This window comes from Pristis pectinata, chromosome 23, assembly GCF_009764475.1.
Source record: "Pristis pectinata isolate sPriPec2 chromosome 23, sPriPec2.1.pri, whole genome shotgun sequence".
Taxonomy (NCBI): Eukaryota; Metazoa; Chordata; class Chondrichthyes; order Rhinopristiformes; family Pristidae; genus Pristis; species Pristis pectinata.
Window position 1 is genome coordinate 8,658,884 of NC_067427.1, and position 27,982 is coordinate 8,686,865.

The window sequence follows — 27,982 nt, forward strand, 5'->3', positions numbered from 1 at the left end:
CGTCAAGTAGTTTTAGTATGTTAACTGTGGTATCCTAACCCCACAACAGTAGATAACTGTAGTAGGGTTAAGGTGGGAGGGTAAGTCTCTCAGTGACTGAGGTCTGCTGAAACTTACTTCATTGCCTTTGGAAGCCAGAGGTGAACTCAATGCCTCTCTCCGATGCCTTGGGGAGCAAAGTTGGCAGGGGGAGTGGATGGGGGCCGGAGGTGGAGAAACCTGTCTGTGTTTGCTAATGATAAGCACATGCAAAGGATGCTGGCTGTACTCTGAACAATGGAACCGAACGTGCAGAGGCTGTGGCTAATTCTTTTGTCTGGGCGTAACATTAGTTACCAAAGGTTCAGGAACTTTCCCATAACCATCAGGTTCTTAAATCGACCTGCACAACCCTAACCCCACCTCAGCAATGGGAAACTATAGACCACCTCTTGCACTACCGTGGACTTGTCTTCGATCGTGTCTTTGTTTTTTTCTTGCACTAAGGTCATGTTTGCAAAGTCTTTTTTTACTGTATGGTATAATTTTATGTATAATTTAAATTCTGTGTTGTCTGTACCTATGTGCCTGTGATGTTGCTGCAAGCAAGTTTTTCATTGTACCTGTACCTCACCGTACTTGTGCACATGACAATAAACTCAACTTGACTTGAGATGAATATTGCTCGCAAGATATACATAAGTTGCAGACAAGCTCGACATGCAGCTTGCAACGTTCTTTGATGCTTGTAAGGTGTAATGGTGGGGTGTTGCTATTATCACAGTCCTCAGTCTGCTCTTATTTCACTAACAAGCACCTTTTTAATTAATCTGGTTTAATTAGTCTCTTGCGGTCAGTGCTTGGTAACTCCTACTGTCTCAGTGAAGAGTTTCCCTTTGTCCCCGGGTGAGACTGATGTGTGAGCCTCACATTATCACAGGCAGGACTCCAGCACTGAGCTGTGTCTGGCTGGTGCTTCCGGTCTCCAGGGAAGGCCAGTGTGGTGACGCACTGTCACTGCAATGCTGTCTGTTCAGAGTACCTGTTGACAAAAAGCACCAACTCTGCAGTGATACAAATGCTGCAGTCCTTAAAGAACGGTACAACGCTGTCTGCAGCGAGCTATATCCACATTAAAAGGAGTCTTACCCACAGTCTCTTTGTTTCCTGTCTGGGTCAGTGCAAGAATTTATGGTATTCCAATGCAGCAATAATTCCAAGGGGAATACACTCCCAACGTGCTTTATTTTGGCTAGGATGGTTTCATTTTTTTTATCAATTTTCTTTCCTCTAGGTCATTAACCCTTTCTGGGCTTCCTGCAGTCAAGTGGGAGTCTGACAGTTAAGGGTTCGAGCATCTATCAGACTGTTGAAAGGACCTCTCACATGCTAAGAGATGAACTCTTGATCTCCCCATGCAACACAGGGGAAGCTGGAGGAACTCAGCAGGTCAGGCAACATCTATGGAGGGAAATGGACAGCCAACGTTTCGGGTCAAGAGCCTTCATCTAGACTGAAAGAAAAAGGGGAGATAGCCTGTATAAAAAGTCTTGATCACCCAAACTACCTTGTCGTGGCCCTAGCACTTTATTTGTCTAGCTGCACTGTACTTTCTCTGTAACTGTAACACGAAGTTCTGTATTCTGCTTTCCTTTTTACTACCTTGATGTACTTACATGTGGAATGATCTGTCTGGATGGCATGCAAGCAAAAGCTTTTCACTGTATTTTGGTACATGTGACAATAATAAATCAATACCAATGCCATTAATTGAGCAGACGTCACAGCCCAGACCAATCCAAAGGTTAACTCAGTGCCAGCATGCACATGCACTTCTGCAGGGGAGGCAATGGAAGTACTTGCTATCTGGCTCGTGTTTTATCCCTCTGTGACTGGCCTCACACTTGACCCTACCTCAGCACAGACCGGTTCAACCTTAAACGCTATGGTAAGTAACTCAAGTTGGGTTTCACGGTAGTGTAGCGGCTAGCATAACGCTATTGCGGCGTCAGTGACCCGGGTTCAATTCCCGCTGCTGTCTGTAAGGAGTTTGTACATTCTCCCTGTGTCTGTGTGGGTTTCCTCTGGTGCTCCGGTTTCCTCCCACATTCCAAAGACGTACGGGTTAGGAAGTTGTGGGCATGCTACGTTGGCGTCGGAAGCGTGGAAACACTTGCGGGCTGCCTCCAGAACACTCTACGCAAAAGATGTATTTCACTGTGTGTTTCGATGTACATGTGACTAATAAAGATAGCTTATCTTATCTTAAATATTATGGGGAAAAAGCTGGGCGATTTTCACACCTCAAGCTCATTTTGCCAATCAATACGACCAGGCTAATCTATGAACTAACTCCATATACCTACCCCTTCCCAAAGTACCCTAATACCTTTCATCAATAAAATCTGTCCTCAAATTTAAATGAACAAATGCGCTGGAATCAATTGTGGGGAAGAGAGTCCCAAATTTCAACTGCCTTCTGTGTGTAGAGGTGTTGATGACCACGACCTCGTCTCTAATTTTCAGGCTATTCCCTGAGGTCCTGGATTGCCTGACAAGCTGAAATGGTTCTATCAACTTCAAAGAAAACTGCAGATGCTGGAACTCTGAAGATCAGGAAATGCTGGAACACTCAGCGGGTCAGGCAGTGTCCTGAAAGTGATATGGAGTTAGCATTTAAACGGAGAAAGGTTGCAGCATGCTGTTGTGCAGAGGGACTTGGGAGTGCTTGTGCATGAATCGCAAAAGGTTGGTTTGCAGATGCAACAGGTTATCAAGAAGGCAAATGGAACGTTGGCCTTCATTGCTATGGGGGTTGAATTTAAGAGCAGGAAGGTTATGCTGCAACTGTACAGGGTACTGATGAGGCCGCACCTGGAGTACTGCCTGCAGTTCTGGTCTCCTTACTTGAGGAAAGATCTACTGGCTTTGGAGGCAATGCAAAGGAGGTTCACCAGGTAGATTCCAGAGATGGTTAACCTATGAGGAGAGATTGAGTCACCTGGGACTATACTTGCTGGAATTCAGAAGAATGGGAGGGGATCTTATAGAAATATATAAAACTATGAAAAGGAGAGATAGGACAGAGGCAGGAAGGTTGTTTCCACTGGTAGGTGAGACTACAACTAGGGGACATAGCCTCAAGATTTGGGGGAGTAGGTTTAGGACAGAGATGAGGAGAAATTGCTTTTCCCAGAGAGTACTGAATCTGTGGAATTCTCTGCTCAGGGAAGCAGTAGAGGCTACCTTATTAAATATATTTAAGACACAGTTAGATAGATTTTTGCATAGTAGGGGAATTAAGGGTTATGGGGAAAAAGCGGGGAAGGTGGAGCTGAGTCCACGGTCAGATCAGCCACGATCTTATTGAATGGCGGAACAGGCTCGATGGGCCAGATGGCCTCTTCCTGCTCCTATTTCTTATGTTCCCATCAGAAATGAGAAGGAGATAAAACAGTAATTTTATGTTGGAAGAAGCTGGCAAGAGGGATGGACAGGACAAGGGATATCTGTGAATGGATGAGTCCATTAACCCGTTTGACCTGCCTCACCACATCACAGATATCCCCTCGATCCCCTCCACCACCTCTTCTGCAACTTGAAATTGCCTTTCCCATTTCTGTGAGGGGCCTCCGACCTGAAACACAAATTGCTTCTTTGTCCACGGATGCTGCTCGACCTGCTGAGTGTTTCCACATTTCTGGTTCTATTTGACTCTCTAATCAGTTGCCCTCATATCTTGACAGCTTCCACTGCATGCCACAATATTGCACTTAAGTTGATCAGACTGGGAAGCTGCAGTCTCTTGTGTCTCCAGGATGGGAATCTGTCAGTCAAGTGATGAGTTCACAAGGACGACACCTCCACAGGTGTACCCTGGTTACATACCTCTGCAGCCAGCTAACTCAAATTGCACAGGAACGTAAGAAGCTGCAGAGAGTCGTGGACTCAGCCCAATACATCACGGGCACATCCCTCCCTACCATGGGTAGTATATACATGAGGTGCTGCCTCAAGAAGGCAACGTCTATCATCAAAGACCCCACCATCTGGGCCATGCCATCTTCTTGCAGCCACCGTCGGGCAGGAGGTACAGAAGCCTGAAGTCCCACACCACCAGGTTCAGGAACAGCTACTTCCTTTCAATCATTCAGTTCTTGAACCAACCTGCACAACCCTGATCACTACCTCAGTGTAGCAACACTGTGACCACTTTGCACTACCATAGACTTTGTTTTTTTTTGTTCTAATTGTGTTCTCTCTTGTATAATTTTGTATCAATTTATGCTTTTCTCATGAATGTTGTGTACCTGATGCCATGTGCCTGTGATACTGCAGCAAGTAAGTCTTTCATGGCACCTGTGCGCACATCTACTTGTGCACATGACAATAAACTCGACTTTGAATTTGACTTTTAATCCTGTCTTTTGGACTGTCCCTATTTTCCATAGCGATGCGCCCATTTTAGTCAGGTATTACAAACTGCATTTCTGAATGGCCTTTCACATCCTCAGGATAACAAATCTGCTTTGCCAGCCTATGAAGATCCAGCATCTGCAGTACTTTGCATTTGGATAATTGTTCAGTTCACTGCTCACATCTCTTCCAGGAATGCCCTTGAAGAAAAAACAAACTGTTGGAGGAACTCAGTGGATCAAACTGTATCTGCAGAGGGAAGTGGACAGTTGATGTTTCAGGTCAAGGGCCTGCAGGTAGAGGGGAGGAAGCCAGTATAGTTTCCTTTCACCTTTTTATGCTGGCTATCTCCCTTCTCTTCCAAGTATTGCTTGGAGCTTGTTCCTGGTCTTGGATTTCCCTGCCTAACAACAAGACTGAGTGAATCAGTGAGCAAGTCCAACACTACCATCAATACACGTAAGATAACACGGCGTTGCGGAAAGAGAGAGTTTGAAAAACAGAGTCTTCTCGCGGACAGGGCCCACTACTACACTGTGACCGTTGACATAGCTGGGATGAATGGGAAATGCTAAGATAGCATTCCTTGAAATTGCGTCTTCGAGGCATGGCTAAAAATATGATGTCACAAATTAAGACTTCAGGACACCACATCCAAAGTTTAAATATATCTGTGATTCTTTCTGAAAGTTTGCAGTGATGTTTCAGCATTTAGAACTTAAGCTTGTATCAAGGAACGAAAAAAAGATTAGCATTAATCAATGTAGATTAGGAACATTATGATGCAAGAAAATGCATGTTCATTGACTGACAGAAGAGTACGGAAAAGATTACTTTTTTCTGATGAACCCTTGCATTAATCACTGTTATCACGCAGAAGCACACTGACAACTATCTTTAATCAATCAATCCTATAGGGAAAGAAGTGACATTTGATACAATGCTGCCATTTTTTGGATGTAATGTTATAATTTAGATGGACATTTACTTGCTTTAAGCTGCTTATGAAAGTTTCCCAACACCATAAGAGGAAGGTGTTGCTAATATGACATGCTTGATGAAACATATCCCTCTCCAAACTGTTTCGGAAACAAAGCTGCTTCTAATGAGCAACATCTTACAACACAACCTTTGTGATTCGGTCTCATTCCACTCACAATGAGCGCCACAAATTAAACACAGACTGATGGCATTTCCATCACATTTCATTTTAATGACGAGGAGCGTGGGTCTACACTTGTTCCTCAATAGAAACTAGCCTTTGTTATTTGCCCTTTCCAAGGCATGTATGATTTGAGAAACTTCCATGAGATTCCTCCTTAATCCTCTCTGACAGTTAAAACAACACATGGCTTTGCCTGCCTTTCTTTATAAATTTAATCCCTGCATGATAAATTTCCACTATGTCTCTTACACGGGTTTGTGCAAAACTACTCACTATTGTGTGGTTGTTATCTTAGCCTGGTTTGTATTATTTTATACTTAAAATCCTTTGATGTTAACTTCACTAACATACATGCCTTTCTTTTTCACCTTTAGTTCCATCTTCAAAGATCCCTATAAACCCAATCTTTTAGGAATCTTAAAAGTTTACTTTTTTTCACTGTGAGATCATTTAAAACTTTGCTGCCTGTTCTCATGTATCACATCAGTGCACATTGTGTGCAGTTCTGGTCACCTAACTATAAGAAGGATGTCAGTAAGATTGAAAGAGTGCAGAGGAGATTTACTAGAATGTTGCCGGGTCTTCAGGAGTTGAGTTACAGGGAAAGATTGAACAGGTTAGGACTTTATTCCTTGAAGCGCAGAACAATGAGGGGAGATTTGATAGAGGTTTACAGAATTATGAGGGGTATAGACAGAGTTAATGCGAGTAGGCTAGATTAGGAGAGATAAGTACGAGAGGACATGGCTTTAAGGTGAAAAGGGAAAGGTTTGGGAACATTAGGGGGAACTTCTTCGCTCAAAGGGTGGTGGGAGTGTGGAACGGGCTGCCATCTGATGTGGTAAATGAGGGCTCACTCTTAAGTTTTAAGAATAAATTGGATCGATACATGTATGGGAGAGGTCTGGAGGGTTATGGACTGGGTGCGGGTAAATGGGACTAGCGGAATAATGTTTCAGCACGGACTAGAAGGGCCGAGTGGCCTGTTTTCTGTGCTGTAGTGTTCTATGGTTCTATGCTCTGTAACATCAGGTAGAAGATACAGTAGCCTGAGGGCATATACCACCAGACTTAAGGACAGCTTCTACCCCACTGTGATAAGACTATTGAACAGTCCCCTTATACAATGAGATCGACTATGACCTCATGATCTACCTTGTTGTGACCTTGCACCTTATTGCACTGCACTTTCTCTGTAGCTGTGACACTTTAGTCTGTACTGTTAGTGTTTTTACCTGTACTACATCAAAGCACTCTGTACTAACTCAATGTAACTGCACTGTGTAATGAATTGACCTGTACGATCGGTATGCAAGACAAGTTTTTCACTGTACCTCAGTACAACTGACAATAACAAACCAATACCAATAACCTATGCCAGCTCCTAGGAATGCAATACCTCAATATTAAAGTTCTCACACTTTGCCTTCAAATCCCTCCAAAGTCCCGCCTTCCTCCCCCCTTCCCATGCTCTGCCTCCTTCTCTGAAGTCCCCTCCACTGTGCGCCAGCGGCCCAAGGAAATTTGGGTCAGAGTTGATGAGCTGGAGGCCGAGAATTGGAGAGTGAGATGCATCAGGGAGAGGTGCAGTCACCTGGACACTTTGTTCCAGGAGGTGGTTACATCCCTGAGATTAAGTACTGTGGAAATGATCTGTCAGGAGGGAGAGGAAGGTGTGACCATGGTGTAGGTGCATGGATGGTAGCCTCAGTCCTTTCATTTAGAGTCACAGAGAGGTACAGCGTGGAAACAGGCCCTTCAGCCCACTGAGTTCATGCCGCCCATGAACACTAATCCTACTTTCCTACTTTAATTCCTCTTTATTATTCTCCCCAAATTCCCATTAACCCCCTGAGATTCTACTACGACCCACGCACTAGGGACAATTTACAATGACCAATTAATCTATCGGCCTGAACGTTTTTCAGGTGTGGGAGGAAACCCAAGTATCCAGGGGAAACCCACACAGTCACAGAAAGAACGTCTGAACTCCACACAGACAGCATCTGAGATCAGGATCGAACCCGGGTCTCTGGTGCTGTGAAGCAGCGGTTCTTCTAGCTGTGCCAGGGTGCCGCTCCATTCATCCGTCTCTCTGGATCATCAGTCAGGCAACTTAATTACTGCGCCGTCACCCCACCCTTTGTCCAACTGGTATGAGGCTCTTACACCCTGTATGAGCCAGAGCAGAGACTGCAGGGAGGACAAGCAAACTGACCAATGCACCATGGTGCAGCGGGCCATTCAGTTTGGGCGAGGTGATAGAGGAAATTAGTGAGCATGATGGAGGCTGTTCCCTCCAACCACAAGGCATGAATCCCAAGGGATCTGTTGGCTGATCAGTACCAGTGTTAAGGACATCTTCCCAGAACTGGAAAGAACGAGAGCAGAGGAGGACTGACCCGATTGTAGCAGCCCATGTGGGAAGCGAGAATATAGACAGGACTACAAAGGCAGTTCTGCTGAAGGAGTGTGAGCAGCTCGGATCTGCATTACAAAGTAGAACCACAAATGTAATCTCTGGATTACTACCTAAACCACATGCAAATTGGCAAGGCATCAGTAAAAACCAAATGCACCACTGGTGTCGGGCAGCACGGTAGCGTAGCGGTTAGCGCGACGCTATTACAGCACCAGCGATCGGGGTTCGATTCCCGTCGCTGTCTGTAAGGAGCTTGTACATTCTCCTGTGTCTGCATGGGTTTCCTCCGGGTGCTCCAGTTTCCTCCCACATTGCAAAGACGTACAGGTAGGTTAATTGGGTTTAAAGTGGGCAGCGTGGACTCGTTGGGCCGGAAGGGCCTGTTACCATGCTGTAAATAAAATTTAACAAAATTTAAAAATGGGTTTCAATTCACAGGGAGACACAAGAGATTGTAGATCCTGGAACCTAGAGCAACAAACAATCTGCTGCAGTGATTCAGCAGGTCAAGTAGCTTCTGTGGGGGCAAAGGTTGAAGAAAGGTTTGGACCCAAAACCTCAACAATTCCTCCCCTCCCTCCAAAAGATGCTGCTCGGTTTCCTCCAGGTGCTCCAGTTTCCTCCCACATTCCAAAGATGTACAGGTTAGGAAGCTGTGGGCATGCTACGTTGGCGCTGGAAGCGTGGCGACACTTGCAGGCTACCCCCAGAACACTCTACGCAGAAGATGCATTTCACTGCATGTTTCAATGTACATGTGACTAATAAAGATATCTTGTCATCTTATCTTATCTTATCATCTGAGTTCCCCCAGCAGATTGTGTATGGCTTCAACTCACAGAGCACTGGCAACAGTACAGGGGAAAGAGCGAGTTGCTCTGTTGGGATGGGCTTCACTTGAATGGGATTGGCATGCTAGCATATCAATAAACTGGGGCTAAATAAGGAAAATGCTGGGAACATTCAGCAGGTCAGGCAGCATCTGTGGAGAGAGAATCAGTTGGTGTTTTAGATCCAGCACCCTAGATCAGAACTGGCAAAGAGTCCTGGACGTAAATCATTAACTCTGTTTCTCTTTCCACAGATGCTGCCTGACCCGCTGAGTGTTTCTGCAATTTTTATTTTTTATTTGGCCCTAGTTTCTCGATTTGCTAGCACACCAGTTCCAGTATTCTAGCATCCACAGTTATTCTTTTTGATCTTCACTTACCAATAAACCAGATGAGATGAGACTTTGAGCTAAACAGTCGGCGTGGTGGTGTCCACTGGCTTGGTCTGATTTCCTCAGACTGTTGGGGCGATATCCAAGTCTATCTTGGACTTAGGGCAAAGTTTTAAAATAATTTATTGTTGTTATTTCTAATAAAGTTATATAAAACAAGCACCCACAAAATGGGGGAGGGGCCTCTGGGAAAAAAGCAGGCTTGACAAAGAATAGCGGCCCACCACACTGTCCCATCACACACACGTCCAGGAAGGGGATGGCACAGGCTAGATACAGAGTAAAGCTCCCTCTACACTGTCCCATTACACACACCTGAGGCGCGGACAGCACAGGTTTGAATCAACATGGATTGATGATAGGAAAATCATGTTTGACAAAAGTGTTAAGAGTTTTTTGGAGATCGTAACCAGCAGAATAAAATATAACAACCTAATCAATGTGGTGGTATCTGGTCTTTCAGAAGTCCTTCACGAAGCTGCCAGACAAGAGGTTATTTTAAATATAATTACATCAGAGGGGATAGCTGTAATATACGAACGTGGTTGAGGATTGATTAATGGACAGAAAGCAGGGATTAGGATGAAATGGTCATTGAAGTGTTGGGAAGCTGACAGTCTTCATCAATGAATAGTACAAGGAAACAAAATGTAATTTATTATGGCAGCACGGTAGCATAGCAGTTAACATAATGCTATTAGAGCGCCAGCAATAGGGGTTCAATTCCCAGCACTGTCTGTAAGGAGCTTGTACGTTCTCCTCGTGACTGCGTGGGTTTCCTCTGGGTGCTCCGGTTTCCTCCCACATTCCAAAGACGTACGAGCTAGAAGGTTAACAAGGACATAATTGGGTGGCGCGGGCTGGTTGGGTCGGAAGGGCCTGTTACCATGCTGTATAGATAAAGTTTAAATATACTGATGATACTGGCAGTATTGGTTATGAGGAGGATTAATGAGGACACAAACAGGCTATGTGAATGTGTAAGAAAACGGCAGATGGAATCTAATGGAGAAAAATTTGAGTCAGAGAGTCATGGAGTCATACAACACAGAAACAGGCCCTTGGGTCAAACTCGCCCATGTTGACCAAGGTGCCAACCTGAGCTGGTTCCATTTGCCTGAGTTTGGCCCAGGTCCTTTCCTATCCATGTACCTAAGTGTATTTTAAACACTGTAATTGTACCTGCCTCTACCACATCCTCTGGCAGCTCGTTCCATATACTCACCACCCTCTGTGTGAAAAAACTGCCCCTCAAGTCAGTCAAAGAGGTCAAACGCTTTGGTACAAAAAACAGAAACACAGAGCATTTCTTAAATGGCTAGAAAGTGAAACATGTTTGTGTTCTGAGGGGTATGGGTATCCTTGTGCATGAATCACTGAAATTTAATATTCAGGTAAAACAAGCAATGGGAAATTTGCTTTTTGTGGAAGAGGATTTAAGTACAACAATAAAAATATATTACTGATATTATACATTGTTCTGGTAGGATGGCACCTAAAATATTGTACACAGGTCTGTTCTCCTTACTTAAAGGAAGATATAATTGGATGGAAGGAGTGCAATAAATGTTTACCAGACTGATTCCTCGGATTGGTGGGGGGGGGGGTCGACCAATGAAGTGAAATTAAATGGATGGGGCCAACTTTCTACAGGGTTAAGGAGAATGAGTGGCGAATTCATTGAAACATACAAAGGGCTCACAGGGCTTGGCAGGGTAGATGCAGGAATGATGTTTTCCCCAAGCTGGGCAGTGTAGAACCAGGAGTCAAGAATAAATGGGAGGCACGGTAGTGTAACAGTTAGCGTAACACTTTACAGCGCCAGCGACCCGGGTTCAATTCCGGCCGCTGTCTGTAAGGAGTTTGTACATTCTCACCATGTCTGCGTGGGTTTCCTCCGAGTGCTCAGGTTTCCTCCCACATTCCAAAGACGTACGGGTTAGGGAGTTGTGGGCACGCTATGTTGGCGCCGGAAGCGTGGCGACACTTGCGGGCTGCCCCTAGAACACTCTACGCAAAAGATGCATTTCACTGTGTGTTTTGATGTACATGTGACTAATAAAGATATCTTATCCTAAATGGTCAGCCATTGAGAACAGAGATGAGAAGGCATTTCTTCACCCAGAGCATAGTAAGTATTTGGAATTCTCTACCCACGAGGGCTGGGATTTTCAGTCGCTGAGTATATTCTGGACAGGCATCAATAGATTTTTGGATACTAAAGAAATCAAGGGATGTAGGATAGTGCAGGAAAGTAGTTCTGAGGGAGAAGATGAGCCACTGAATGGCTGGACAGATACATAATTACTTCTAGTTCTTGTGCCCACTAACTTTCCAAGATCTCTGTGTTTCTGTTTCTGGCCTCTTAATCATCCCTGAATTCAGTCCCTTTGTCATTAGCAGTCATGCCTTCAGCTGGGAATACCCCTTCACGAAACCTCATCCCTCCAGCTCTTCTTTAATTCTCTGATGCCTCTTAATATCTTCCCTTGATCAAGATTCCGATCGTCTGCCGCAATAGCTCCGTATGTGATCCAGAGCAAAATTCTATCCACCGACACTCCTGCAAAGTACCTTGGTGTGTTCTCGTACATGAAAGGAGCTACATTAATAAATTGATGCTACTGTTTGGTCCCTGAATTGCATCTCCACTGCCCAGGTCACTTGGTTAACCTGCCTGCATCTCCTGCTATCTGTGGTTCCCTTCCCCTTGATACACACACACAAGATGGAAAATCCTTTGCTCCAAGGCCGGTGAATTCTGTTTATTTATTCAGCCTGTGTCGTCCTCAAGTAAATTCAATTAAGTTAGTCCAGGGTGACCTTCCTTTACAGATCTCTGCCAATTCGCTCCGATTAGCCCATGCCCCACTAATTCCCTCCCTTATTATGGGATTCCATGGTCTAACTTGAACATGATTGTTTACAGTTTGCATCCTAGAACCTTCCTAGTCAAAGGGTTGATCTCTGCAGGAGCAACAGACTTTCCTCTGAAGGTGCGGTAGCCTCGAGCGTTGTTCTAACCTGCCGTCAGACCAGGGAAAGGTCACCCTCAAGTTTCTCCTCAGTGCCTGCCAATGCCTGGAACATCATGGGCCTAATTTCTATCGACTCCCAACCCCAACTCCCCACCTCTGCAGAAGAAATCTATCCCCGAAAAACAACCCCCACGCACAGGAAGACCAATTCCCATTTCTCAACTCAAACAAATCTTTTCAATTCTTAATAAACAAAAATACTTTTGAGTATACAAAGCCTCCGAATAATCAGCTGAGAGAACTGATAACTCCTATAGCTATCCCTCAAGTCAAACTATGTATCATACACTATGCAGCATGTTGCTTTGCTGTACAGCACAGTCTGTGTAACATTGACTGTTATGGTATGATCGCATTTATTTCAGCAGAACAGTTTCTATGTATCACTGCACAGTTTCTGCGTGGTACAGAAAATCCCAGTACAACACATTACCATAGATTATAGTTTGGTGCAATACAGTCCCACACATTACGACAGTTCCTATAAATTACAGTGCAATCCTGTACGACAGGATGTGTTACTGTAGTTACAATATATTTCAGCAAGGATCCTCTACGTTACAGTATAGCTTCCATGGTAAGGTATGTTACTGCAGTTATAGCAGTTACTGCACAGCGCAATATAAGAGTAAGGATGTCTTACTACAATTATATAGGGCTCCAGTGAGGTGCCATCTGGAATATTGTGTTCAGATCTGCTCTCTCCGCCTAAGGAAGGATATACTTGCAATAGAGGGACTACTATAGTGTATTAAATCATGACGGGTGTAGACAGGGTGAATGCACACAGTCTTTCTCCCAGGGTTGGGGAATCAAGAACTAGAAGGCAGAGGTTTAAGGTGAGAAGGGAGAGGAATCTGAGGGGCAACTTTTTCACCCAGAGGATGGTCAGTATATGGAATGAGCTGCCAGAGGAACTGACTGAGGCAGGTACATTAACAACAGTTAAAAGGAACTTAGACAGGTACATGGATAGGAAAGGTTCAGAGGGATATGGACCAAACACAGGCAAATGGGACTAGCTTAGATGGACATCATGGACCAGTTGGGCTGAAGGGCCTGTTTCCATGCTCTATGACTTTATGACCGCAATGAAAGTTCACCAGATTGAGTCCTGTGTTGGGGATTTGTCCCATGAGGCAAGATTAAGCCAACTGGGCCTATACCCTCTAGAGTTTGGAAGAATGAGAGGCAATCTCAGTAAAATGCACAAAATTCTTACTGGGCTTGACAGACAGCTGCAGGGATGTTGCTTATGCTGACTGGGGTGTCCAGAACCAGGGATCACACACTCTCAAAGTAAGGAGTCAGCCATTCAGGACTGAGATGAGAAATTTCTTCATCTCCAGGGCAGTGAATCTTTGGAATTCTCTGCCAGCCATGAGTATGTTCTCGATAAAAGGTCAATCGATTTTAGGTTTCTAAGGGAAAAAAAGGCACACAGGGTTGGTGCAGGAAGGCGGCATTTGGGTAAATGATCTAATTGAATGGCAGAGCATACATGAGGAGCTGGCCTCCTCCTGCTTCCATTTCTTGTGTTCTTATATTATACCTACGTGGTATAATACAGTCCTCGTGTTATTCACCCAGCTCCTGTATGGTATTGCACTCCCCTTATTCCTACTCAGCAGAAACCAGTCTTGTATGAGTTCAGCACAGTTCCTACGGGATTCTGCACAGTTCCTGTATGACACCGCAATTATATATTGCACAGTATTATTCCCATTCAGCATGAAGATATACGGCATGTCACAGTGTTATACAGGATTGACATTTCATTATGATTCTGTGGACTGTACGCCATAGTTTCTCTCTTGTTTAGCGCAGTCCCTGTAGAGTGTAGCGCAATCCTACACAGTACAGCACAGCCTTCTTACAGTACAAACCAGTCTGAAAAGGTTCAGTACAGCCATCCATCCATGGTACAATGCAGTTCCTATATTCTACACATGGACTAAACTCGAAACGACTTTTTCCCAGGGCAACAATTGCTAACATGAGGGGGCATAATTTTAAGGTGATTGGAAGAAGATATAAGGGGGATATCAGAGGTAAGTTTTTTTACACAGAGAGTGGTGGGTGCGTGGAACGCACTGCCGGCAGAGGTTGTGGGGGCAGATACATTAAGGACATCTAAAAGACTCTCAGATAGCCACATGGAAGATAGAAAAATAGGGGGCTATGTGGGAGGGAAGGGTTAGATAGATCTTAGAGCAGGATGAAATGTCGGCACAACATTGTGGGCCGAAGGGCCTGTACTGGGCTGTAATGTTCTATGTTCTAAGGAGGAAATCAGGAGGGCTAAAAGGGGGCATGACATAGTTTATCTTTGATTAGGTTCCACATGCTCGGCTGCCATGGGAAGTTAGATCACATGGGATCCAGGGAGACCGAGCTAATTGGGTACGGAATTGGCTTGATGAGAGGGAGCAGAAGGGTGACGGTGGAAGGTTGTTTCTTGGACTGGGGACCTGTGACTAGTGAGATTCCCCAGAGCTTAGTGCTGGGCCCATTGCTATTTGTCATTTATATCAATGATTGGCATGAGAATGTACAAGGTGTGGTTAGTAAGTCTGCAGATAAAATAGGTGGTGTCGTTGACAGTGAGGACGGTTATCAGGATTTACAGAGGGACATTGATCAGCTGGGTAAGTGGGCCAATGAATGGCAAATGGAGTTTAATTCGGCTAAGTGCGGAGTGTTGCAGTCTGGAAAGACAAGTGAGGGTAGGACTTTCACAGTGAATGGTAGGGCCCTGGGCAGTGTTGTAAAACAGAGGGATCTAGGTGTACAAGTACATAGTTCCCAGAAAGTGGCATGGCAGGTAGACAGGGTGATGAAGAAGGCTTTCGGCACACTGGCCTTCATCAGTCAGGGCACGGAGTATAGAAATTGGGATGTTATGTTGCAGTTGTACAGGACATTGGTGAGGCTGCATTTGGAATATTGTGTTCTGTTTTGGTCACCCTTCTATAGGAAGGATGCCATTAATCTGGAAAGAGTGCAGAGGAGATTTACAAGGATGTTGCTGGGACTCGAGGAACTGAGTTATGGAGGGAGGTTGAGCAGGTTGGGACTTTTTTCATTGGAGCACAAGAGAATGAGGGGTGATCTTACAGAGGTGTATAAAATTATGAGGGGTACAGATAGGGTGAATGTGCAGTCTTTTTCCCAGGGCTGGGCCATCAAGAACTAGAGGGCATAGGTTTAAGGTGAGAGGGGAGAGATTTAATAGGAACCTGAGGGGCAACTTTTTCACCCAGAGAGTGGTCAGTGTTTAGAATGAGCTGCCAGAAGAAGTAGTTGAGGTAGGTGCATTAACAAAATTTAAAAGGTACTTGGATGGGAAAGCTTTAGAGGGATATGGGCCAAATGCAGGCAAATGGGACTAGCTTAGATGGGAATCTTGGTCGGCATGGACCAGTTGGGCCGAGTCCGTTTGACTCTGTGACTGGGACTGATGGGTGTGCTCTGAGAGCTGGTATTAACTCCATGGGCCTCTCTGCTGTCATAACAAAAAATAAGAGAATATGAGAAATATCAGAGCAAAAATGATCATAAAATGAAAGCCTTACAATAAGGACAAAGAAAAATGCAACAAATGGAAAACCACTTCTCTGAGAAGCAAGAAAGCTTAAATCATCTTCAATGACATCCACCTAATATTTTGAAAGGAAGTTTCTTTAGTTCAGAATGCACATGACAGTTGGCAATTGTTGCCAATTTTTTGTCTAATCAAATAATCATTGTGTCACAGTGCGATTATCTCATCCTCTCCTCCGCTGCTGTTTACTACCTGGTACACTATACGGCTGTGAATTACAAGGACACGGTGTTGCCTAGAAATTCATCCACATTCAGCAGCAGTAAATGTGCCATCCAGTGGCATTAAGCGCATTGCCCTCAGCTCCACACAGCATTTAGTGCCACTGGTCGGGGATGAATATCCAACCATTGCAACCACAGAAAGCATAAATCTGCTATTACACCACTCCAGTGTCCACGAGTGGTAATATTTAAAGCAAAATGCAACAGTTATTTACATCATGTTGAAGAAACTGCAGAGAGTTGTGAACGCAGGCAGGCACGGTAGTGTAGTGGTTAGCGTAACGCTTTACAACGCCAGCGACACGGGTTCAATTCCGGCCGCTGTCTGTAAGGAGTTTGTACGTTCTCCCCGTGTCCGCTGCCTCGGGAAAGCAGCCAACATAATTAATGACCCCTCCCACCCCAGTCATTCTCTCTTCTCCCCTCCCTTGTTGGACAGAAGATATAAAAGCTTGAGAGTATGTATCACCAGACTCAGGGACAGCTTCTATCCCGCTGTTGTCAGACTCCTGAACGAACCTCTCATATACTGAAGATGAACTCTTGATCTTTCAGTTTACCTGGTCATGGCCCTTGCACTTTATTTGTCTACCTGCACTGCACTTTGTCTGTAACTGCAACACTATATTCTACATTCCGCTTTTCTTTTCACTACCCTGATGTACTTATGCATGGAATGATCTAACTGGAGGGCCTGTTTACAGAAGTTTTTTTACTGTTTCTCTGTACATGTGACAAGCATCCTATCTGGATGCATCACGGCTTGGTACAGCAACTGCTCTGCCCAGGACCGCAAGAAACTGCAGAGAGTTGTGAACACAGCCCAGCATGTCATGGAAACCAGCCTCCACTCCATGGACTCTGTCTTTACCTCTCGCTGCCTTGGTGAAGCAGCCAGCGTAATCAAAGACCCCACCCACCCGGGTCATTCTCTCTTCTCTCCTCTTCCATCAGGCAGAAGATACAGGAGCCTGAGGGCACGTACCACCAGACTCAAGGACAGCTTCTATCCCACTGTGATAAGACTATTGAACAGTTCCCTTATATGATGAGATGGACTCTTGATCTCACAATCTACCTTGTATGACCTTGTACCTTATTGTCTACCTGCAATGCACTTCCCTGTAGCTGTGACACTTTACTCTGTATTCTGTAATTGTTTTTACCCTATACTACCTCAATGCACTCTGTACTAACTCAATGTAACTGCACTGTGTAATGAATTGACCTGTACGATCGGTACGCAAGACAAGTTTTTCACTGTACCTCGATACAAGTGACAATAATAAACCAATACCAATAGTAAACCAATAACAATAATAAACCAATACCAAACCAATACCAAGAAGTCTCCTCTGTGCCTCCAGTGGGAGATCGTTTCCTTCTTGCAATTATCCCAACATACTACTTTAAACAGATCAGAATTGCCACTCAGTCACGGAAGCTTGACACAAATGCATTCATGGATAATGATCTCACACCAAACCACTGAGACTTAGCCCCATAAATGCCAGGGGTCCTGGATGTGCTGGCTGAAGGGTGATAGTCATTTCCTTGCGATGCTCCAAAGGTAGACTCTTCACCGAGTCTAGTGGCAGGGCACCAAGCTTGCTGCAGTTTCCTATCAGTTACACTGGGAGCTGGAGCAGGAACAACTAACCCACACCTTTGAATGGAGGGGAATAGCTCTGAGGGTGAAAGGTAAATCTGATGAACAGTTACATTTTTTGAATTAATGTTTTTAATTGTTGAAAATTGTTTATGAGTAACTTATAAAAAATTTCAGAACACTCGGTAACTCAGTAAGTCCTAGTGGGCTGGCAAGTTCTAGGGCATTGCTTGTCAGTGTTTAATTTCATTCATATTTGGGATCCTGTCAAAGGCTGGCAAATATGGTTCATTTCCAGCTGCCTTTGGGTAGGTGGTAGTAGGCCATATTCTTGAACCATTGCAGTTCTCTGGTGAACGTGCTCCCACATTGTTCTTGGATGGAACAGGTTGCATCACGGTCTGGTACAGCAATTCAAATGCACAGGAACATAAGAAGATGCAGAGAGTAGTGGATTCAGCCCAATACATCACGGGTACATCCCTCCCCACCATTGGTAGTATCCACATATGGCGCTGCCTCAAGAAGGCAATATCTATCATCAAAGATCCCCACCATCCGGACCATGCCATCTTCTCACAGCTACCATCAGACAGGAGGTACAGAAGCCTGAAGTCCCACACCACCAGGTTCAAGAATAGCTACTTCCCTTCAACTATTCGACTCTTGAACCAACCGGCACAACCCTAATCACTACCTCAGTGTAACAACACAATGACCACTTTCCACTGCAATGGACATTGTTTTTCCCTGTTCTAATTGTGTTCTCTCTTGTAAAAATTGTGTATAATTTATATTTATGTTTTTCTTGTGAATGTTGCATATCTAACGCTATTTGCCTGTGATGCTGCTGCAAGTAAGTTTTTCATTGCACCTGTGCACACATGTACTTGTGCGCATGACAATAAACTCAAGTTTGAGTTGCAGGACTCAGCCCCAGCAACGATAAAGGAACAGCGATACATTCCCAAGTCAGGATGATCTGGGACTTGGAGGGGATGCAGTAGGAAATTAGTCTTCCCTTATCATCCTTACTGGTAGAAGTCACAGAGTGAGGGAAGCCTAGGTAGGTAACTGCAGTGCAGTCAACCTATATTTCAGTCACTTCACAGGCCCAAGGTTCTTCTGCTTCACCGGACTTCACTAATTTAGATCCTGTCTATACTTAAAGGCATGCTGACATTGGGAGTTCTGCAAGAGGTGAGTTCACACTCATTGGCATGCTTGTCAGCAGCAACAGTGGGCGGCACGTTCTAACTTACAGTGTAAATTTGAGTTACTCCCAAGCAATGCTGCCTATGTTCCAGCTCAGAACAGGTCCCTCTCACCATCACCCCTATGCTCGCTGGTCGACATTAGTTATCAATAAAGGTTCGACTTTTAAATCCCTCATCCTTGTTTTCAAATCCTTATATGGCCTCATCCCTCCCATTCTCTGTAATTGATAGATGTGTTCTTCCAGTCCTGCACATTGGGCATCCCTGCATTTCATTGCCCCCATCATCAGCAGTTGCCAAGCCCATCAGCTCTGGAGATCCCTCCTTAAACCACACCACACCAATCTTTCCTCTATATGATGTTCCTTAGAACCTATCACCTGCCAACACCTTTGTTTGTCTGCTCTAATACCTCCTAGTATACAGCATCAATGTTCTTTTGATAACACTCCTCCAAAGAACCTGGGGACATTTTGGTTGAAGTAGGGGTGCCACACAGAGATAGAAGTTTGTTGAAATTAAGACTAATTTTGGCAGTCTGCCATTTTCCTGGTCTGGGCTTTTTTTTTTGGAAAAGCCTGGTTAACAATTGTAGATGTAATGGATTATTCCAGTCGGTTTATACGAAGAAGTTGATGCCTTCAGCATTAGACACAGAAAAGCAGTTTCTGTTGGAAAAATCACAAGCTGTGTCTGATTTTCTTTCTCCCTCTTCCATTCTTAAGGCAAAAAGACCTTACAAAGGCAATGTTCCACTGAGCAGTGGGTCTCATTTATACATCGTTCTGCAGTGAACTTATAGTGTTATCTTCCAGAGGAAAGAAATCTTCAGAACATAACTATAATGTTCACACGCCGTGAATACACAGCAATTCGGCATTGATAATTAGTTACTTAGTTTGCTTAGACTGGAGTTAAAATCTGTAGGGGAATGATAAATACATTTTTATGTAAGTGTGAAGCAAATTGATAATACAATTATGGGTTGCCTGTGGTGATCCTATGAGCCAGGATCTAACTGCACAGCCGTTTAAAGAGAGGGAAAACAGATGGAAGACAGAATATTTTTACATTTCAGACTGGTATGATATACAGGAGTTGTTCGGATAAAACAGTCACGACTACCATGGAGCATCACGTGGTGATGAATCATGTTGTGACTTCGTGCCAAACTTCAGGCATTGCATCCGGAGTGCGGCTTGAATCACTGGATTCTTCAGCTGCAGGACAATGTATTCTTCTCTTCGCTGAGGCAGCACACATCCGAGTACAATTTGAAGAAAAAGCTGGAAAACACATTAAGCTCCTGGAACCATTCCAACAGCGTGTAACTCTGTGCTGCATTTAACCCTTGCAGAGTTAAAGATGGTACCCGAGAGAGAGGACTAAACACTATGAGTCTGTCTATTGATTGAAATAATATTCTCATCTCTGCGAGGGTCTAGATTCCATGGATGTGGTGATTCAAAAGTCATTGCCAATCGGAGAGTCAAATGAGGTTAACATAGTCAGGAAAGGAAACCTGCCTAATACATGACTGGGGACCTGCACTGATCTGGTTGTGTCCTCCCTAGCCCCTGAAGTAGCAAAACAAACTACTCAAGATGGGTAATTAAATGCAGGAATAACAAACAGCAAACAGGGAAGACGGGAAATAGTCAACAAGTCAGGCAGCAGCTGTGGAGAGAGAAACAGACTTAATACTTCAGGTTGATGACTATTCATCAAAACTGAGATCTGATGAGGCTGACCTGCTGACCACTTCCAGCTTTTGCTGGTTTTATTTAGTGCAGCGGTTAGCGTAACGTTATTACAGCGACCTGGGTTCAATTCCGGCTGCTGTCTGTAAGGAGTTTGTATGTTCTCCCCGTGTCTGCGTGGGTTTCCTCCCACATTCCAAAGATGTACGGGTTAGGAAGTTGTGGGCATGCTATGTTGCCACCGGAAGCATGGTGACACTTGCGGGCTGCCCTCAGAACACTCTACGCAAAGATGTGTGTGTTTTAATGTATATGTGACTAATAAAGATATCTTATTTTGTGTTTCCAGTGTTTTCAGATGTTTTGCTTATCACATTCATTGTGTTTTACCCACTGCATCGACTCCCGCTGCTACTTCAACCTGTGAAGTTCAGCTTCACAGGTAAGAGCTTCAAAGTTGCCTACGAGCCCATCCCTAACTGCCCATGAGGAGGCGGTGGTGAGCTACCCCCCCTTGAACCACTGCAGTCCTTCTGAAGGTGCTCCCACAGTGCCGCTGGGGAGGGAGTTCCAGGACGTAGACCCAGTGATGACGAAGCACTGGTAATGTAGCTCCAAGTCAGGATGGCATGCAACTTGGAGGGGAACCTGCAGGTGGTGGTGTTCCCATTGTCCTTATGGGAGAGGCATGGGTGCTGCTTTCAGAGTGGCCTGGTTGAGTAACTGCAGTGCATTTTCTATAAGGTGGAGCATTTAATCGTCCAGTGAAACTGGGTGTGTGGAGGGGAGCACAAGTGGGCGAGACTCTTGCCCACATTTAGGACTCTGACCTCATGATCTACCTTGTTGTGACCTTGCACCTTATTGTACTGCACTTTCTTTGTAGCTGTGACACTTTGTACTGTAACTGTTTTTACCTGTACTACCTCAATGGACTCTGTACTAACCCAATGTAATTGCTCTGTGTAATGAATTGATCTGTACGATCGATATGCAAGACGAGGTTTTCACTGTACCTCAGTACAAGTGACAATAATAAACCAATACTAATACCAATACCAGGGGAGCTCCCCTTCTGTTCGTGCAAAGCACAGACTCTCCTGTGTCAGTCCACTGAGCCCCATCCACATATCTTCAATCTGTCTGAAATTAATTCCATGATTCCAGACTCTCAAAAGATTCCCTCCTCTAACGAAGAGTGTCCTGTTAACGATCTGTCGTCTCTACACGTCAGAGCCAGCGTTACTGTGGTTTGTGCCTGCAAAGACAGGACTGCAGCAAATCGGGAGGCAGCTGCTGCCAAGGCTGGTTGATGCCAGAGTACCTCAGACACAGGGCCTTGTCTGAAGTGGTCTGTGGTCATTAACGTCCATCACACTGACCCCCAGCACTGCTCCCAAACATTAACGCTTGGGTTTTATGGTGTCATAGAATCATACAGCACAGAAACTTTGGCCCACCATGTCAATCCTGACCAGCAAGCACCCATCTATACCGAACACATTTACCAGCTCTTGGTCAGTGGCCTTCTATGCCTTGGTGATTCAAATGCTCATCTAGATATTTCTTAGGTGTTGTTAGGGTACTGCTCTGCACCACCGCAATGCATTCCAGATTTCAATCACCCTCTGGGTGAATAAATTCTTCCTCAGATCCCCTCTGAACCTCATTCCCCTTACCCTGAACCTATGCCCTCTATAGTTTTAGATATCTCTGCTACGGGAAGGGTTTCCTACTAACTAACCTCTCTATGCCCTTCATAATTTTGTACACCTCTATCAGGTCCCCCCCTCAGTCTCCTCTGTGACAAGGAAAACAAAGCCAGCCTACCCAATCTACCCTCATTACTGAAACGTTCCATCCCAGACAACATCCTGGTGAACCTCCTCTGCACCTTCTCCAGTGTAATCACAGCCTTACAGTGTGGTGATCAGAATTATATACCTCAGCGAGAAAGTTAGCATGAGGGCTGAGGTCTGAGCAGGAATTAAGGAGATACAGGGGAAAGTGATGTACATTGGAACAGGAAACATTCCAGATTCTGGACAATTTCCAGTAACTTTCATGTTCAATATCAATGCAAATCTCTCAGCTACTCTCATAGTGACAAAATAACCTGCAAGGAAGGGACATGTTCAAATTCATTCCAACACTGAGTGTTGTATCCGGTTTCAGCCTTCACTGGAGTGAGGGTTGTAAGATGAGACAATGTTTGTACCAACGGCTAATGCTTTTGTGAGGTTCTCAGAAAATAGATGCTGCAGACCAGTTTCTCTCTAAACATTAAATATTTACTGGTCTAGGAACAGAGTTCAGGAGCTCAGGCTGCAGAACCTCTCTCTCACACAGCCAGCCAACACAACGTGGCCACAATGGGGGAGATTCAGACTCTCGACAACCACTCCTCTCTGATCAGTAGGCCAGGCAATAAGGTAACAGTACACAGCGCTTGCACCTTCTCCCAATTCCAGGTCTGTGGGATTCAACCCATTCAGTACGCAAACTGAACAAAGCACAGATACAGAACTATGGAAGCTGTAGCACAGTGAGAGAGACCCTTGGGGCATCTCGTCCACACAGATGCCACCATTCAAAGCAAGCAGGGTTCCTCGACACCCTGGATACGGCTGATCTACCTGTTGACGAGTTCTTCTGTGTTTGAGCCATTACCTTTTCCTAGGAAGTATTTGAAATACCATCTGGTGTGATATTCTGGGTTCTCCAAATGCACGTCAGTCCGGTGCCAAGTTCCCGGTGTGCAGTCAGTATTCTGGGAATAAAGAAACATGAGTTAACAGGCATAATTTTAGGTTTATTTCTTTCCTTTAAGAAAGTTAGGAGATGGTTTAAGCAATAATGCATTCTGATGTAAATGTGGGACCAATCCCAGTACAACTCAAGGTTAGCATCCAAGTAGAGAAGATAATGACTCTATCTTTACCTCTCGCTGCCTTGGCGAAACAGCCAGCATAATCAAAGACCCCACCCACCTGGGTCATTCTCTCTTCTCTCCTCTTCCATCAGGTAGAAGATACAGGAGCCTGAGGGCACATACCTCCAGACTTAGGGACAGCTTCTATCCCACTATGATAAGACTATTGAATGGTTCCCTTATACAATGAGATGGATTCTGACCTCACGATCTACCTTGTCGTGACCTTGCACCTTATTGCACTGCACTTTCTTTGTAGCTGTGACACTCTACTCTGTACTGTTATTGTTTTTACCTGTACTACCTCAATGCACTCTGTACTAACTCAATGTAACTGCACTGTGTAATGAATTGACCTGTACGATCGGTATGCAAGACAAGTTTTTCACTGTACCCCGGTACAAGTGACAATAATAAATCAATACCAATACAAATAATTTGAAAGGCAAATGGAGCGTTGGTCTTTATTGCTAAGTGGAAGGAATATCAGAGCAGGAATGAATGCCAGAACTACGGAAGGCTTTGGTGAGACCACACCTGGAATATCATGTATAGCTTGGGTCCCCTTATTTAAGGAGGAAAACAATTGATTTGGAGGCAACCCTGAGAAATGTCACCAGTTTCATTCCTTGGATGAAGGGCTTGTCATGGAGAAATGATTGAGCAAGTTAGGCCTATACCCTCTGGAAAAATGAGGTGATTTTATCAAAATGTGTAAGGTTCTGAAGGGTGTTAATAGGTTATTGCTGAGAGGCCGTTAACGCTAGAACTAAAGGTGGAGTCTCAGGATAAAGGGACACCATTTAAGATGAAGATGAGGAGGAGCTTCTTTTCTCAGACCATTGTGGGTCTTTGGACAGCTCCACCCCAGCGAGTCAGGTCATTAGGTGGATGCTAAGAACCATAGAACCATAGAATACTACAGCACAGAAAAAAAGGCCATTTGGCCCTTCTAGTCTGTGCCAAAATTTTATTCCGCTAGTCCCGTTGACCTGCACCCAGTCCATAACCCTCTAGACCTCTCCCATCCATGTATCTATGCAACTTATTCTTAAAACTTAAGAGTGAGCCCACATTTACCACGTCAGATGGCAGCCTGTTCCACACTCCCACCACTCTCTGAGTGAAGAAGTTCCCCCTAATGTTCCCCCTAAATCTTTCCCCTTTCACCCTAAAGCCATGTCCTCTCGCACTTATCTCTCCTATTCTAGGTGGAAAGAGCCTACTCACATTTACTCTGTCTATGATCCTCATAATTTTGTAAACCTCTATCAAATCTCCCCTCATTCTTCTGCGCTCCAAGGAATAAAGTCCTAACCTGTTCAATCTTTCCCTGTAACTCAACTCTTGAAGACCCGGCAACATTCTAGTAAATCTCCTCTGCACTCTTTCAATCTTACTGATATCCTTCTTATAGTTAGGTGACCAGAATTGCATATAATACCCCAAATTTGGCCTCACCAAGGAAGACAGATTTTTGGATAAAGGGCAATCAAGGTTTATGGAGATCCAAGAGGAATGTGGAGCTGAAGGCAAGATCACATCAGCCATTGATGTGGGTCTGGTGTCGCACAAATTGGGTGACAACACTGTTCCTCCCCTCAAGGGCATGAGAGGAGCAAATGAGGGTTTTTGACAGCCCGGGAAAGATTTACAACCACTATTGAAGTCACATTATTAATCCAAACCTCTGGATAACTAGTCAGGTAACTTAATCACTGCAACATAAAGAGAGCTTAATTTACCTTCCTGCTTTGCCAACCATTTTAAACCACTAGCATATTGTTTCGTAGAACACCTGCGCTCCATCCGTAACCGCGATCTGCATCTCCCTGTTGCCAGTCACTTCAACTCCCCCTCCCACTCCACCTGTGAAATGTCAGTCCTCGGCCTCCTCCACTGCTGGGAGAAGTTCGAATGCAAACTGGAGGAACAACACCTCACTTTCCGTCTTGGGACCTTACAGCCTAACGGCATGAACATTAAAATCTCCCACCTTAAGTAAACCAACCACGCCCCCCCCCCGCCTCTTCTTTTCTTCCCTTTCTCAGCCTCTCTCTCTTTTTTCTCCTCACCATTTTTTCTCTCTCCCTTTCCTCTTCTCCCTCCCCCCATGCCTGCCTCCATACCTGTGACCCATCCCCAGTGGACCTGCTCTCCCCTCCTCCCCCGCACCTGCCTATCTCCATCTCTTACCTGCACCTACCTATCACCACCTTGTGCCCACCTCACCTCCCCTCTTTTGTCCACCTATCACTGTTCTGTTTCTCCCCCCTATATATTGGGCTTCCCCTTTTCCTATCCTCAGTCCTGAGGAAGGGTCCTGACCCGAAACGTTGACCGCCCAATTTTCTCCACGGATGCTGCCTGGCCTGCTGAGTTCCTCCAGCATCATTGTGTTTTTCATCTCGATTCCAGCATCTACAGTCCTTTGTTCCTCCAAACCACAGCTCAGTTCTTCGTTTCTCTAGCATATCTATCTTCCTCCAACACTGTATGCTCTCCTTCCTTGGGATGGAGTACGGATTCTATAATAGCAATGATGGATACTACTTATTCTACCTGCTAAGTATTCACTAAATTACAACAGTGGCTACACTTCAAAGATACTGTAAAGCTGCTCTGGAGTATTCTGACCATCCCTTTAAACTCATCAGATTCACTGGAAAATTTATTATAATAGTGTATAACTTCTAAGAAATGAATTGAAAGTGTGTTGGGGTATTAGATAAATATTAGACTGCAACAGTACAGAAAATCTGTCAGTCTGACCAGTAAGGGGAGAGGTGATTGTGAAGCAAGTAATAAAGAAATAAATCCTGGACCCAATGAGGCAAAAATTAGCTTTGTCTAAATTTATTCGTAGGGTGCAGATTTTGATTGTCCTTCCCTAACTGCCCCCAAGACGCTTCCAAGGTCAGAAGATACAGGAGCCTGAGGGCATGTACCACCAGGCTTAAGGACAGCTTCTACCCCACTGTGATAAGACTATTGAACGGTTCCTTTGTACAATGAGATGGACTCTTGATCTCATAATCTACCTTGTCACCTTGCACCTTAGTGCACTGCACTTTCACTGTAGCTGTGACACTTTAACTCTATACTGTTATTGTTTTTACCTGTACTACCTCAATGCACTCTGTACCAATTCAATGTAACTGCACTGTGTAATGAATTGATCTGTATGATCGGTATGCAAGACAAGTTTTTCACTGTACCTCCGTACAAGTGACAATAATAAACCAATACCAGCTGGCAGAAATCAGGTGGGTCTGGAGTTACATATAGGCCGTAAAAATCAAAAAACCTCTATCACAAACCTCTTCTTTCCTTCTCTTCTTGGAATCTTAGAACGTCTCATCTGTTCTAAAAGTCACTGATCTGAAACGTTAACTCTGTTCCTCCCTTCACAGATACTGCCCCACCTGCTGAGTATTTATTTCCAGCATTTGCTGGTTCTTATTTAAGATTTTCAGCATCTGCCAGTATTTTGCTTTTGGGCATGTTTCTGGCTGTGACAACTTGCCAGCTGGTTGAGCCTCCTCCATGGAGATCTGCTTTCCTAACTTTTTTCTACATAGCTCAGGAAGGACATGTCGACTGGGATTGAATTAATCTTAAAAGAATTGCTTAGTCTGGGCTAATTAATTAATTAGTCAATTACATTACTTCAGCGTCCCTGAATGAGATACATCAAAGAATACACAGAAATGGATATGAGACAAACATATAGAATGCTGGAAACACTCAGCAGGTCAGGCAGCAGCTGCAGAGAGAGAAACTGTTAACACTTCATCAGAAGTGGGAAAGACAGAAAATAAATCAGTAGTAGAGAAGATGCAGCAGAGCGGGATAGAACAAGGGAATATCTCTGATAGGGTGAGACCAAATGAGTAAAGTACCAGTTAGGGTCAGATTATGCTTCTTTGTCTGTGTAATATGTGCTAATAGTGAGGCTGTGGAACATGGCCAAATGGATGCGAGTTATTTCAAATAATCACAGAGAATTTTTTTTAATGACAGAGGAGGAAGATAGGAGGAGGGTGAGGGGAGCAAAAGAGGAGATGGCATTGCACCGATAGTCAATGACTACATTACTTCATCATTGAGAGAGGATATCCTGGAAGGCTCCTCAAATGAGGTAGAGATGAGGAACAAAAAGGCTGCTGTCCTTTTGCTGGGGATGCAGTACAGACCGCCCAACAGTCAACAAGAGATAGACGAACAAATATGTAGGCAGTTATCAGAGAGAGACAATATAAATAGGGTTATAGTACCTGAGGATTTTAATTTCCTGAATATTAACAGGGATTGTTCCAGCATTAAAGGCTCAAAGTGGGCAGAATGTTTAAGATGTGTTCAGGAGAGCCTTTTGACACAGAATGTAGATAGACCAACAAAGGAAGGTGCTTATCTTGGTGAATGAAGCTGGTCAAGTGAAGGGAGTGTCAGTG

The 27,982-nt window shown here is 44.5% G+C and overlaps 1 protein-coding gene across 3 annotated transcripts in view; it reads right to left on the reverse strand.

Annotated features, from left to right (window-relative positions):
* Positions 1 to 27,982, reverse strand: part of garnl3 (GTPase activating Rap/RanGAP domain like 3) — a 351,911-nt gene that overhangs the window by 141,476 nt on the left and 182,453 nt on the right. For all 3 annotated transcript variants that reach the window (XM_052036962.1, XM_052036963.1, XM_052036964.1), the window contains one exon: positions 23,267 to 23,366. In XM_052036962.1, coding sequence (XP_051892922.1) covers positions 23,267 to 23,366 — 100 coding nt within the window. The remainder of the gene's footprint in view (positions 1 to 23,266; positions 23,367 to 27,982) is intronic.